Raw genomic sequence first — 13,054 nt, 5'->3', positions numbered from 1 at the left:
AGAGGAAAGGGAGGAGCCAAGTAGCCAAAGGCTGTGCTCCTCTGTTTGCTGCAGAAGCTAGCAGTTTCTGAGGCTGCAAGCCTGAAGCTGTCTGTAAATATAAGGTGGTGAGAACTAACACTCAATAGAGAGCATGGGTGATTGTAGAAAAGGAGGACAGGGGCAAGGGTAGGTGTGGAGTGGATAGAAACAAAGTGGAAAGGTGGACAGGAACCAAGATCGGAGTAGATAGGAATAGGAGAAAGGGTAGGGGGGCAGCAGCTGAGATAGGGTATAGTGGATATGATTAGGAGGCAAGAGCCAGAGTGGGGGTGGAAAGGAGCAGAAGGGGAGTAGGCTGCAGTTATGATTGGTGGAAATAGGTGCAGGGGTGAAGGATGGATGCTGGAGTGCAGGGATGTTGTGAATGCATGAGGAGGGCAACCAGAGAGAGGGGTAGAGTGGATAGAAACAGGAGCCAGGGTGGGGGATAAGAACAGAGCAAGAGGGAGGGGCAGTAGCCAGTTTTGGAGAAAGAGGGCCAACAGAAGCCAGCATGGCAGGGGGAGGAGGCAGTAGCTGGGGTGGGATAAACAGAAGCAGAGGAGGAAGGAAGGGATCAAGACATGGAGCAGAGTGAACATGGGACTGAAGGGTTCATAACCACTGAAGCACACATTCTGGAACTCAGATTTAACCCAGAATTCTCAAGTCACAGCATTCTTCTACTGTCAATAAAAATCTGTGAAGCCCACAGACAAAATGCCCTCTCATCACCCTCTCTAGTGTTTTGTCAAAATAGAGGATAACAATTTACTACTGTTACCAGTTACTCTGTAGTTGAAATGGTAGATATGTGTGCTATGGATCTAAAAATTTCTGTCCTACTACTGACCCATGTGCATATCAGTATGGTTCCACATGATAGAATTTGATACTGTATATATTTTTGTTAGTTTCTAAGGTGTCACAGAACTATTCTTTGTTTTTTCCATTTTACTTTTTCCCAAAATCAAGGTAATTGACCTAAAATCCCATATTAGAAGAGCTAGAAGTCAAGCATTCAAAAGTTAAGAAATGCCTAATTAAACAGCCTTTACAACCTTAATTTAGCCATATATATATATATACATTATGATTCAGTCTTTAATTACATGATCACTTAATGTTTCCACACAAACCCTGCCTACCTCATTCGAAGCACAGGCTGGATCATTCTGTGAAGATGAATTAGAGTTGTGTAGTGAATGAGACTGTTAGTAGGGATATTGCATAACGATTAATTGAATAATCGTGTAACCACATCAAATTTTAGCAGTTACAGGATTATTTGATAATTCCCAGGGATGGGGCTGACAGCCAATGTGTTCCCGGCTTCGTTCCTGGGGAGCACCCTGCCACCCCATGCTACTACCTCTGTTTAAAAACCAGCTCCCTGCATAGACTGGCTCCTGCCTGCCACTCCATGCTGCTGCCTCTATTAGGTACATCTAGACTACATGGCTCTATCGACAGAGCCATGTAAAGTAGTTTACTCCGCATAGTCAATGAAGCGGGGATTTAAATAATCCCCACTTCATTAAAATTAAAAAGACCACCACGCTGTGCCGACAATCAGCTGATCCGGCACAGCACAGCAGTCTAGACGTGGCGCAGTCGACAAGGGAAGCCTTTGTTGACCGCTCCGGTAAACCTGAAACGACGTACCCTTAGAGACAGCAGCATGGAGCAGCAGTAGTCCCTGTAGATGGGGGACCTGAGCTTCCCATGAACAGAGGCTGCACCGGCATCCCATGGAGCAGCTTCTGTCAGTGGCAACCCTGGGCCTGCCATGGACAGAGTCTGCTCCGCGGCAACCTCCCTTGCCCTCCCCCTTGCCCCCATTCCCTATGGGATACCAGCAACGCCTCTGTCCATGGAGAGCTCAGGCCCCTGTGGACAGAGGTTGCTGCTGCGGAGCAGTCTTTCTCTGTGGCAGCTCTGAGCTCTCTGCGGACAAAGGCTGCTCTGTGGGATGCTGAAACAGCCTCTGTCCACAGGAAGCTCAAGCCCCACCCCTCTCCGGGGACAGTGGATCAAAGGCAGTAATGCATGGCAGCAGGGGGCTCCCCGGGAGCTAGGCTGGGAGTGCACTGGCTGGCGGCACTACTACCAGGGGCCATCAAATAATTGGGTAACAGCTAAGATTTGTAACAGCTAACGTGATTATTATATTAAACGATATCTAACAACCCTAGTAGATGATTATGTAGTTCAAAGACTGTGTCATAATGCATACTCGTATAGGGCTGAATTAAGGTTGTATTGGTAATCTTACTTCTGGTGTTTCCTAACTTCTAATACCTTAATGTTGTTTTAACAAAGGGGTTTAGGCACAATTCTTATAGTTAGGCCAATAGGAGCTGTTAGGTTTCACAGAACTTTTAAAATTGGGTAATTTAAGTGACTAAGTTTAGATTTCTATTTTATTTTATTTATTTATTTTTTAATTTCTGTATGTATGTATTTATTTTGTTCTAAATATAAAGGAGATAGCAAAGCAAGATCTAGAGAAAAGAACAAATTCTGATGCATATTTAGAACTAAGAAAGGAATAAGTAATTTATATGTTACCAAAGACTTGGCATTACATATATAATATCTTCTTAAAATTATCTTAAAAGAAATGAGAGAGATTAATTTTTCAATGTTTTTGTGATGTACACTGTTTATAATTAGCTTGAAAAAGGTTTTAGATTCTGATATTAAGAAATTCTGTTACTTTACTTCCTGTATGAAGTAAATGAATTAACAGAAATATTAATGCTAGTGTACACAGTACAAGCTTTTTGTGCATAGTTTAGATTTCAGAATTTAGTATGTTCTTTCAACTATAGCTAAATCTTTAAAAAGCATTCAAAGTAAAATGTTTACTTTACTTACGGGATAGCGTCTTTCTATGTATACATATACTCGAGTTTTAAAGGCAACCAGACATGCTTATTTCACTCAAACTTAATTTGCTCGTTTTATTTCAGTGCTAATTTTACTTTAAATGTAGCTTCTTTCCTTACAAATCTGCTTTAGTTTTGTACTTCTAAAAAATAATTTCAGCAGGAATATAAATGTTGCACATCTCACACTGTTATTCTTCGCATGCTATTCTTAATTTTATGCCGTGAGTTTCAATTCATTGCAGAATAGCAGAGTATATTGATATATTGCTATGACATTATAAGTGACTTCATAATTAATCTTGGCATGTGCACAATTAAATGACACTATCAGGTTTTTTTCATCAGCTTTAATGGACTTAGGCTTAAAAATAGTTTTTTCTCCATTAATTTAAATATTTTGTCATTTGGCAATTGTATTTTCCCTCTTGTGTAATTAATGGAGCAAAATTCTTTTTTATAACAAACTTTTAGTATATTCTTGTTCCCGAGGCTTGTAGGTACTGGGGTGCCTTGTCAGCAACCCTGCTGTCTAATTAAGGAGTTGTGTTGTTTGGATCCAAAGTGAATCCCATCACTACAACCTTCTTTGTCTGGAAGGATGATGCCTGTGCCACTGGATATTAAAATTGGGGTATAAACTTACAATTGGAATAAAGGAAAATGGAACTCTGCCATGGACTATAGAGAATCCTCTTATACTCAAATATATTTATCTACTAATATCGTTGATCATGTCAACAAGTTTCCAGGAAAAATATGTTTAATTGTGGTGGTGTTAGGGAAGAGTCACCAGAAGAACCAGAAAACAACATTCTAATTTTATGAATCTAATAAAAACTATGAGAACTTTAAATTAGTTGTGATAAAGTACTATGTTTTTAAAAACATATGTTGTATAACATAAGCTAGATAAACTTCTCCACAGATTTGGTTAATTTCAATATATCCAGTGTTGGACCTCAGACCTTGATAGTGTCACTTTAATTTTTTTCTTTATTAAACATCTTGAAGAACATTTTGGTAACACGTAGCTCTTTTACGAAACATCAAATGCCTTGTAACTGGTGCTGTTTTCAGTGAGATCATTCACAAAATTTTTGGGCTCTAATTCTTATAACTTCTGAGGTAAACTATGTAAATTAATTATTAGTTACTGTTTCTTTCTTGTGTTATGCTCTTCATAGTTCCATGATATTTGGTTACAATCCAGTAGATATGTTATCTGAATTTCAGATGAAGAAATGTGATGTTAAGAAATATGTTCTAGAAATTTCACACCAAAAGTTCTTATAAAATATTTTTCTTTTTGAAAGCATTTTTTCCTGATTTGACATTTGTATTTATGATTTACTGATTGCTATTTTGTGGATTAGATCTCCTTGCTGAAACAGAATCTGGAGATGCAGCTTTCCCAGTCTCAGAGTTCCTTGCAACAACTACAGGCCCAATTTAGTCAAGAACGACAAAGGCTTACCCAAGAGCTTGAGGAACTGGAAGAAGAGCATCAGCAAAGGCACAAGTCCCTAAAGGAAGCACATATCCTTGCATTTCAAAACATGGAACAAACAAAAGAACAACAACAAAAGGCATGCTCTTTTGGATATTTCAGACAAACCTATAGGACACACCACAGTTATATGATTGAATGTGCCGGTATATGAAACACAGAGAATTAGTAAAGAATATGCTTTGCATTATCTATTTCTCTTTTACAGGGGATGTGACTTGCTTTAGTAATATGGTTATTACAATTAAACAGTATGCAGGCAAATTGAATAACATCCTTTATAATAAAAACAAGGAGTCCATTGGCACTGTAAACACTAACAAATTTATTAAGGTATTAGAGCATAAGCTTTCATGAACTACATCTTACTTCCTCAGATATGAATGAGAGAGACTGACTGACTGAGGAAGTGAGTTGTAGCCAATGAAAACTTTTGCTCTAATAAATGTATTAGTCTTTAAAGTGCCACCCGACTCCTTGCTTTTTCTGAAACACACTAACATAGCTGCCTCTCTGAAATTTCTCTTTTATAAAATAGACATTATCTATTAGAAGTTTCACACTCTGCTATATCTTTTGGCATCATGTTAGTATTTTAATCATTATCAATATCACCTACATATTTTGTCCAATTATCTAATTTTTCTTTTAAAAATGTCCTGCTACAGATTGTACCTCCCTTAACCAGGACTCTCTGGTCAGGAAGCATCCATGGTCCGGCAGAACCACAAATGTTCTTGGACCACAGAGTCCAGGTATAGGGAGATCTGGCCACAGGGCAGGAGCGTAGCAGGGGGTACCAGTGACTCAGCTGAGATCCCTTTGTGGTGGGGGAGAGGTGACTTCACAGCTGGGAGATCTGGCCCCAGCAGCTGGGCTGTAGCAGGGAACTCCGGCCCTGGCTACACAGTTCCGGCCCCGGTGGCAGCCAGGGAGCTCAGTCTACTCAGCTCTAGCCCAAGGAGTAACGGCTGACCAGGCAGCAGTGGGGCAAGCTGGAGACCTAGCAGGGGGAAGGGAGTTGGCAGCGTTTTAGCATGGGCCAGGAGGGGAAGAACCTCCCCTAGTCCAGCAAATCCCCTTGTTTGGGACTGGTCAGGTCCCAAAGGTGCCGGACCATGGAGGTCCAACCTGTGTGCTCAGAGTTACGAACATTCAGAGTTATGAAGAGGAGACCGCGAGAGTCAAAGCAGGAGGTAACAAATGCAGAGAAGTGTTTTGCCTGTTGGGACAGAAAGGAAAGGGCAAATTTTAGAAATATTATACAATGAATGCAAAAATAGTTGCATTGAAATCATATTGTGGTTTCATACTCTATTTTGTTCACAGGGGACCAAAACTACCCGAACAATAAATGACTTTAGAAACTTAAATTTTGGGTATTCATGGTGATTGTAGCCTGCCTTTATTCCATGCACAAATTGGGAGTAGAGTACAGTACTTACTCTTTATATTAAAACATACTAGTAATCATCAGTGATGGGAAAGACTAAGAATCAAGTACTCTATGGCACTTTAATTTGTGGTAATAGTATAAAGATTACATTTTTAATGATGGTTTAGTGTTTCAGTGGCTTTTTAAAATGATAAATTGAGGTGTTTTTAATAATACATGCATTTTTGTCATTTTTAAAGAGAATCTTTCCTGTTACTTCATTGTTAAATATTTTATGCACTGTTTTACTCTGTAATAAAAGTCTTTTTTTTTTTATTTCATAGGAACTAGAAGAGCATTTACAACAAAAACATTCAGAAGAACTTCAGACACTGAAAGAAACACACAAACAAGCGATGGAAGGTTTCAAATTGGAAATGGAACAGGAACTTCAGACACTTCGATTTGAGCTGGAAGATGAAGGGAAAGCAATGCTGGGTATAGTATTTTTAAGCTAGTGTAAAATACATCAGAAAATATTATTACCTTTTGCATAATTAATATAACTTTTGACATAAAGCACTTTTCACAATTTCCATAGCACTATAAGTGAAAAATAGTATAAAACTAAGAATGACATTAGGAATAAAGAAGGTAAATAATTTGAATAAATATAAAGTTGTAGATAGGGATTTTCAAAAGCACTCAGTATTGGCCTATTGTATTGAAATCAACAGATATTAGAGTTCAATGAGAGCAGGTAGATCAACTGAACCTTTGGAAAAAATCCACCACTGAATGTGTTAGTGATGTTTCAGCAACCAGAATTTCATGATGGAGAAATGAGTAGTCCTGTGGCATGCTGGAGACCAACAAATGAATTGAAGTGGGCCTTACCCATGAAAACTCATGATCCTACATATTTTTGTTAGTTTCTAAGGTACCAAAGGAGGACTACTCATTGTTTTTAAGGTAACAGACTAACATGGCTACCCCTCTGAAACTTTTTATGATGGAGAAAGTTAAAGAAAGTATCAATGAAATAGAACAGTTTCAGTATATACATATAATAGTGGAAAAATAAAGACACTAAGAATCCATCTGCAAAAACATTTTAGTCAGATGACTCAGTAAGTACTTATTGCTCATTACTAATCTATAGTGTATTACAAATCAATCTGTAATTTAGCATAGACAGGACCTTAACTAGAGAGATCCATAGTTTTAGCTTGGTTAAGGAATATGATTACTAAAAAATAAGCTTGTACATGACTGGATTCCATGACTTTTTATATTTGATATATAGATAGATATCATTATTTGTTTTGAGACCACATGAATTGCTAGGCACCACACAAAACAGATTAAAGATTTGGTGACTTCCTCAAAGAGTACACAATCTAAATTTAGTACAACAGAACAAGTGATGATTATAGACTCTGAGGGAAAGAACAAATCATGAAATTTACTCCATAATACACATGCATATTTTGAGGGTTCTGAGTTGTTTGTGTGGTTTTCAGTTTAAGGAACTTTTTCCCTTTCTGACTCTTTCAACTGATTAGATGGCAGGAATTAGCTTTTAGAAGCAGTTTGAATGAGGTAAGTTTAGGTGGGTTGGTGGATAGACTTGCTGGGAAAAAAATGGACACGTAAGTTGCAGAAGACGACAGAGATGCCTGTGAGAAGAAATGATTAAGGGAATACTGAAGCTAGTGTAATTGATTGTACAAAGGCAATGGGGAAAGTGTAAAAATGGCTAGCATGTACAGCTACACTACACTAGCCATTTTCGTGCGTCCCCCATGCCTCTCCACCACCAATGACAGCAGCTTCAGTACTCCCTTAAAAACTAATCAAAAATAGATTTCAAATTTATGATTATGTACATAGATGCAAGACTTCATTTTAGTATAAGATGGCCATTTCTTTAGCAGCTTCTGGTAAGGTAACACTTTATCTGTATAATCATAGACTATTAGGACTGGAAAGCACCTTGAGAGGTCATCAAATCCAGTCCCCTGCCCTCATGGCAGGACCCAGTACTGTCTAGACCATCCCCGATAGACATTTATCTAACCTACTCTTAAATATCTCCAGAGATGGAGATTCCACAACCACCCTAGGCAATTTATTCCAGTGTTTAACCACCCTGACAGTTAGGAACTTTTTCCTAATGTCCAACCTAAACTTCCCTTGCTGCTTATACTTAGTGAATAGACCAAAACAACACTGTACGTGCAGAAATGTTTATCAATTAGACACCAGCAGTATGTTTCACTTGAGCCCACTACTTTCTTTCTGCTTTGGGCGCTACCATTTTCATTCCATTTTTTTCAGCACTTTATCAAAGTCAGGTTACCTCTAGTCTTCTCACACAGACAGATCTCCTATAGACTTCATTAATGTTTGTTCCATAACACTAGCCAGAATCTCCTTTCTGATCCTCGATAGCAAGGTATCAGGAATAATGCCAACTTCAATTCCTTGGACAGGGATTATCTGGAGCAAGAGGTCCTTTTGTGAAATGTGTTGGGAGGTTATCTGCTTGTTACAGGAATATGACAGAACATCTAACATTATCCCCACTCCTTTCCTTAGACTCATTAAAAATGAGAGGATTTGCTGTTCATTGTTGAAGGAGGGAATCTGAACAATGCCATTCTTCTGTTGCACCTCTCTTTCATGGTTCTATTGAGCAGTACCAGACACTAGAATCAAAGACAATCTTTGAGCAAACAAAGAAATAATGTTATCTCCACAGAAAGTGAACTCAGAAATGGTCTGTTGCTCCAGTCAGTCCAGAAACTGAATATTTTTGTGAACCAATGATTTCCTGATAATCTTGCAAAATTTTATGTACCTTGGAATGCCCTCCCACGTCACAAAAGGATAGTATTTCATCTTGACAAAAGGTATGTCAGTACTAGAGCTGGAAGGTATGAATTCCAGCTCAAGGGGTCATATTTGTTCTGATCAAACTAGCATGCTAAAAATAGAAGTGTGGCTGCTGCAGCATGGGAGACTAGCTGCTCTGAATAAAATGCTGTCTAAGACATCAGATTAATACTTGGGTTGACTAGCCCATCCCATCACTTGCATTACTGAAGACAAACTTCTATTTTTAGTGCACTTGCTTGGTCAGAGGTAGTTTGGATATGTCTCCTTAAAGCTCAAAGGTATTATCTGAGCTCAGTATGGACATATTTTAAGTGTATTGAAAAACAGGGAGCTGTAGTCATGGAATTTGTGGTGCAATTAGCTGCACCACATTACTAATCAGTAGGCTCTCTCTATCTTTTTAAGGTAACCTGGAGTTTAACTAACCTTAGAGCCATGAACCTCACTTTGAATCTATAAATATAAAAGTTTTGGTTTTGGATGCTGTTGTTTAAATAGGTCAGTGAACTGGGTTTTTTTTGTTTGTTTTTTTTTCTCATCAGCCCTTTTAGAAGAGGGATGTTGATAAACTAGAGAGAATTTAGAGAAGAGCCCCAAGAATGATTAAAGGACTAGAAAACACACCTCATAGTGATAAACTGAAGGAGTTGAGTCTGTTTTCCTTAACAAAGAGCAGGTTAAGGAATTATATGATCACAGTGTGTAAATACCCTACAGAAATTTGGTAGTGCAGGAATTTGACAGGGTTCTTCATTCCAGCAGTCAAAGGTATAACAAAATCCACTGACTGGAAATTGAAGCTAGACAAATTCAGACTCAAAATAAGGCATAACATTTTAACAGGTGGGATAACTAATTATTGGAACAATTTACCATGAGTCATGGAGAATATATTTTTTTCCTCTATCCTTGGCAATTTTTAAATTAAGATTGGATGCTTTTCGAAATGATATGTTCTTGTTCAAACAGGAATTACTTGGAGAAGTTCTTTGGCCTTTGTTATATGGGAGGAGGAGATCAGATTAGATAATCACAGTGTTTCCTTCTGTCCTATATATGAATCTCTACTGTCATCTAAAAACCTATATTTTTTTATTCTATTGCGCCTTCTTTCATGTAAAATCAGATTTTCTGTCCTTTTTTGGACTTCTTTATTAACAAAATAGAGAAGCAGCAATATTGCTACATATCAAAAGAATAACATTTTGTCTTAACAGAATCCAATGTTTGTTTCTCTGATGTGAGGGTCCCAAAAGAGATCTAAAGTTTCCACAGCACTCTGTCCTAAATAGATTAAGCACAAAAGAAGCTTTTAATGCAGAGTCATACCCAGCTTATAGGAATTAAATAGTATCTGATTAGATAAGCTGCCACTTAAGGTATATCTTCATGGCAGAGTTAACTTAGACTTTAAGTTGTAGTGTGCATGTGCACACACACAAAAACTTTTACCTGGATTGGTGGGTATATTATGGACTTGTGTAAACAGACTTATGGATAGACTGGTCAACTCAAGCTAACTCAAATCTGTCTACCTATGCTGGGAACCACACTTTCCATCTGCAACGCAGACATACTTTACTTGAAGTTTCCCGTTTACTTCAGTGGATCAAGACCTAAATTTCAAAAATGTTAACAGCAAAAGATCAAGTAATCAAGCAGTAAAAGCACCAAAGCATGCACTAGAGCTTGTTGTCAGCTATTAAGTAACCAGAGTCTCAGAATGCTTAATAAGTGAAGTTGACACATGTCTTAGCAAAAAAATCAACTTCAGAATGAATGACAAATCTTAGTTGAAGGTTACATCCAAATTCCATGCAACAGCAGCTAGAATGTTACAAAATTAGTTTACTTCAGCATAGAATGACTCTTAAATGGGAAGGCAAGTGACATGGCCAAAAAGTAGGATTTCACCCTTACCCAGGATTAATTATACCTTAGAGTACATCCAATTAGTGCTATCGCTCAGGAAACCTCAATGCTTCAGCTGTCAGCATGCTTTTCAGCCAAGATAGACAAACATGCACTCTGTTCCAGCTAGAATGCCAAAAATACTGTAATGCCCCCACCTTGGGATATCTGCCCAAATGCATACCTAGGATTTCATGTGCACTGTAACTTAATGATCTTCAGATGCCCAGTTCCTAACTGGTGTGCCATTTTTAATCATGCATTGCTGATTGTAATGCCTAAAGACAGGAAGAGTTAAAGGGGTTGTTTCTGGGGCTTTTAGAACCTCCAACAGGGGAAACTTAGCTATTTTACTTTAGGTAGTGTAAGGAATAAGTGTATAGGAACACAGCAATTTTCATCTGATCAAGGAGTAATACAAGTGAGCATGTTATTTAATTCTGGAATTATTGGATTTAAACACACACAAACATAAGCAGTAGATGTAGAACATTTTAGATATTTACCTAACGTATGGAACAATATTGAGTAATTAATGGCAGTGGCCAGTTGCTTACACAATGGAGAGAGAGGCTGTTAGGAGAAACATTTGATGGTTTAGAAGACTTACTTAAACAGTATATTATTGGCTAATTTTTATAACTGTCTTTATAAAACATGTTATCATGACCTCTAGTACATTATTTTTAATTTTTAATAAATTTTAATATTAAAAGCATTTAGATGTAAGGGTTTTAGACATTAAGGTTTTTAGACTTAGTTGTTTTTTAATTGATTAGCAAAAACTACTACCTAGATTTGATTTTGGTTTTAAAAGCCTGTTTTTAAATTAACACTTAACTATGTGGGTTTTTTATTTTATCAGTTTATAGTGGCTGAATGCACATAATACGGTTGCAATTTGCTTAATTACATATCAGGCTATGTATACTCCTCAAATCCAGGACAACAGGGTCACTTGTTTCTCTTAAGATACAGCAGAAAAAAACCCAACCATATTGTAACTAGCAGCCATTGCTGTATGCACGTATGGTAATGCATGCCAGTGACTGTTTCTACTACAGTACATAGATCATAAGGTCTCTGAGAGTGCTGCTAATGTGGCAGCCCCACCAACAGCTATGTCTCCTGTCTGGGGTCATACAGCCCCAATGGCGGTGGGGCTGGGGGCAGTGCAGCTGCATAGCTGGGAGGAGCAGCCAGCATGGGACATTGACGCCTGGGAGTGGTGGGATCATATTCTTCTCCTTTGGCCGCAGGGTCTGCTGGGAGTAGAGCCCTGTTGATCAGTGGATGTTAATGTCTATTTGCAGATATCTACATCTGTGGGTAATCATGTCTATCCATGCAGGGCTCTACTAATTGGCAACTCCTGCTCCTCTTGTTGCCAGAAGACAAGACAGACCCAAGACTCATGAGCAGAGAGGTGTAAGCAGCAAGGCCACAGGGGCGCATTGGTTACTTAGAGCTTGGGAGGGGACAACAGGGGAGCTCCCTGGTCTGAGACTTCTGGAAGGGAGTGGGTGTAAGGGCTTATGGATCAAGGGCACAAGACTCACAGGAGGGAAGAAGGGACAGTATTTGCATCTGTGAGAAGAGGAGGGTCAGGCTAGTGGGGTTCGGCAGGCACTTGGGAGGAGAAGAGGTGGGTTGTGGTGGAGCAGTGGCAGTTTCTGAGGTGACAGCTGTACTTGGGCCCCCATTCCTGTCATATACATGATAATGAGAGTCACATAAGAGTAGGGGGGATTTGGGAGAGGTCTGGATTTTTGGGGGGGAGGAAGAGGAGTCTATTGAAGGTTCATCTAATCTTTGGCCTGTTCTTCCTTGCTGACATCAGTATCATGAGCCATAAGAGACACAGTATCCTCTTTAGGGTCTTGGTAGCTAGCCATCCTGCCCCCCATATTCTCACTTTTTACCAGGAGGAAAAAGAACCAGCTTTCCTGCTTGAAGCCCAATCGCACAATCAGTTTGTCATTCCTTTATTTTTATTGATTTGAATCCAACTTGTGTTCAAAGCCATCTGAGATTAGCATCCCTTTTCACTTACGATCTGGTAAAGTGATCCCTTAGTCCTGCTTCTTTTTTAGAAAGCAGAAGTGAGTCTCATTTGGGAGCTCAAATATCCAGTATTCTAATATGTTTGTTTTTTTCTGATTTCTATAATCTTCAGCAAGTACTGTTTTCATCAAGAACCATTTCCCCTGTAACTGGAATCACATTTCATAAATACATCCTAGCAATTAGCCTCCTTTTACCAATTGTTTCCCACAACAAAAAACAGAGAAAGTGGGTATTTGATTTATTTAAAAAACAAATTGTCATATGTATTTATATTACATAATCTAGATCTATTAATATATCATTTTCGATTTTTTCAGTCTTCTCTGATTTAACATTAGTAAAATGGAGATGTTGTCATATTTATTCATTCTGTATCAT

The 13,054-nt window shown here is 38.5% G+C and overlaps 1 protein-coding gene across 11 annotated transcripts in view; it reads left to right on the top strand.

Annotated features, from left to right (window-relative positions):
• FAM184A (family with sequence similarity 184 member A) overlaps window positions 1-13,054 on the top strand; it is a 184,815-nt gene that overhangs the window by 136,063 nt on the left and 35,698 nt on the right. For all 11 annotated transcript variants that reach the window (XR_332068.4, XR_012902649.1, XR_332069.3 and 8 more), the window contains exons 10-11: window positions 4,289-4,501; window positions 6,142-6,295. Coding sequence is in view for 8 of the 11 variants with exons in the window: in XM_006123068.4 (XP_006123130.2) it covers window positions 4,289-4,501; window positions 6,142-6,295 (367 nt within the window). In the remaining 3 variants the exon portion in view is untranslated. The remainder of the gene's footprint in view (window positions 1-4,288; window positions 4,502-6,141; window positions 6,296-13,054) is intronic.

The sequence above is a fragment of the Pelodiscus sinensis genome, chromosome 3, assembly GCF_049634645.1.
Source record: "Pelodiscus sinensis isolate JC-2024 chromosome 3, ASM4963464v1, whole genome shotgun sequence".
NCBI classification, from domain to species: domain Eukaryota; kingdom Metazoa; phylum Chordata; order Testudines; family Trionychidae; genus Pelodiscus; species Pelodiscus sinensis.
This window is presented reverse-complemented; position numbering and strand designations above follow the sequence as displayed.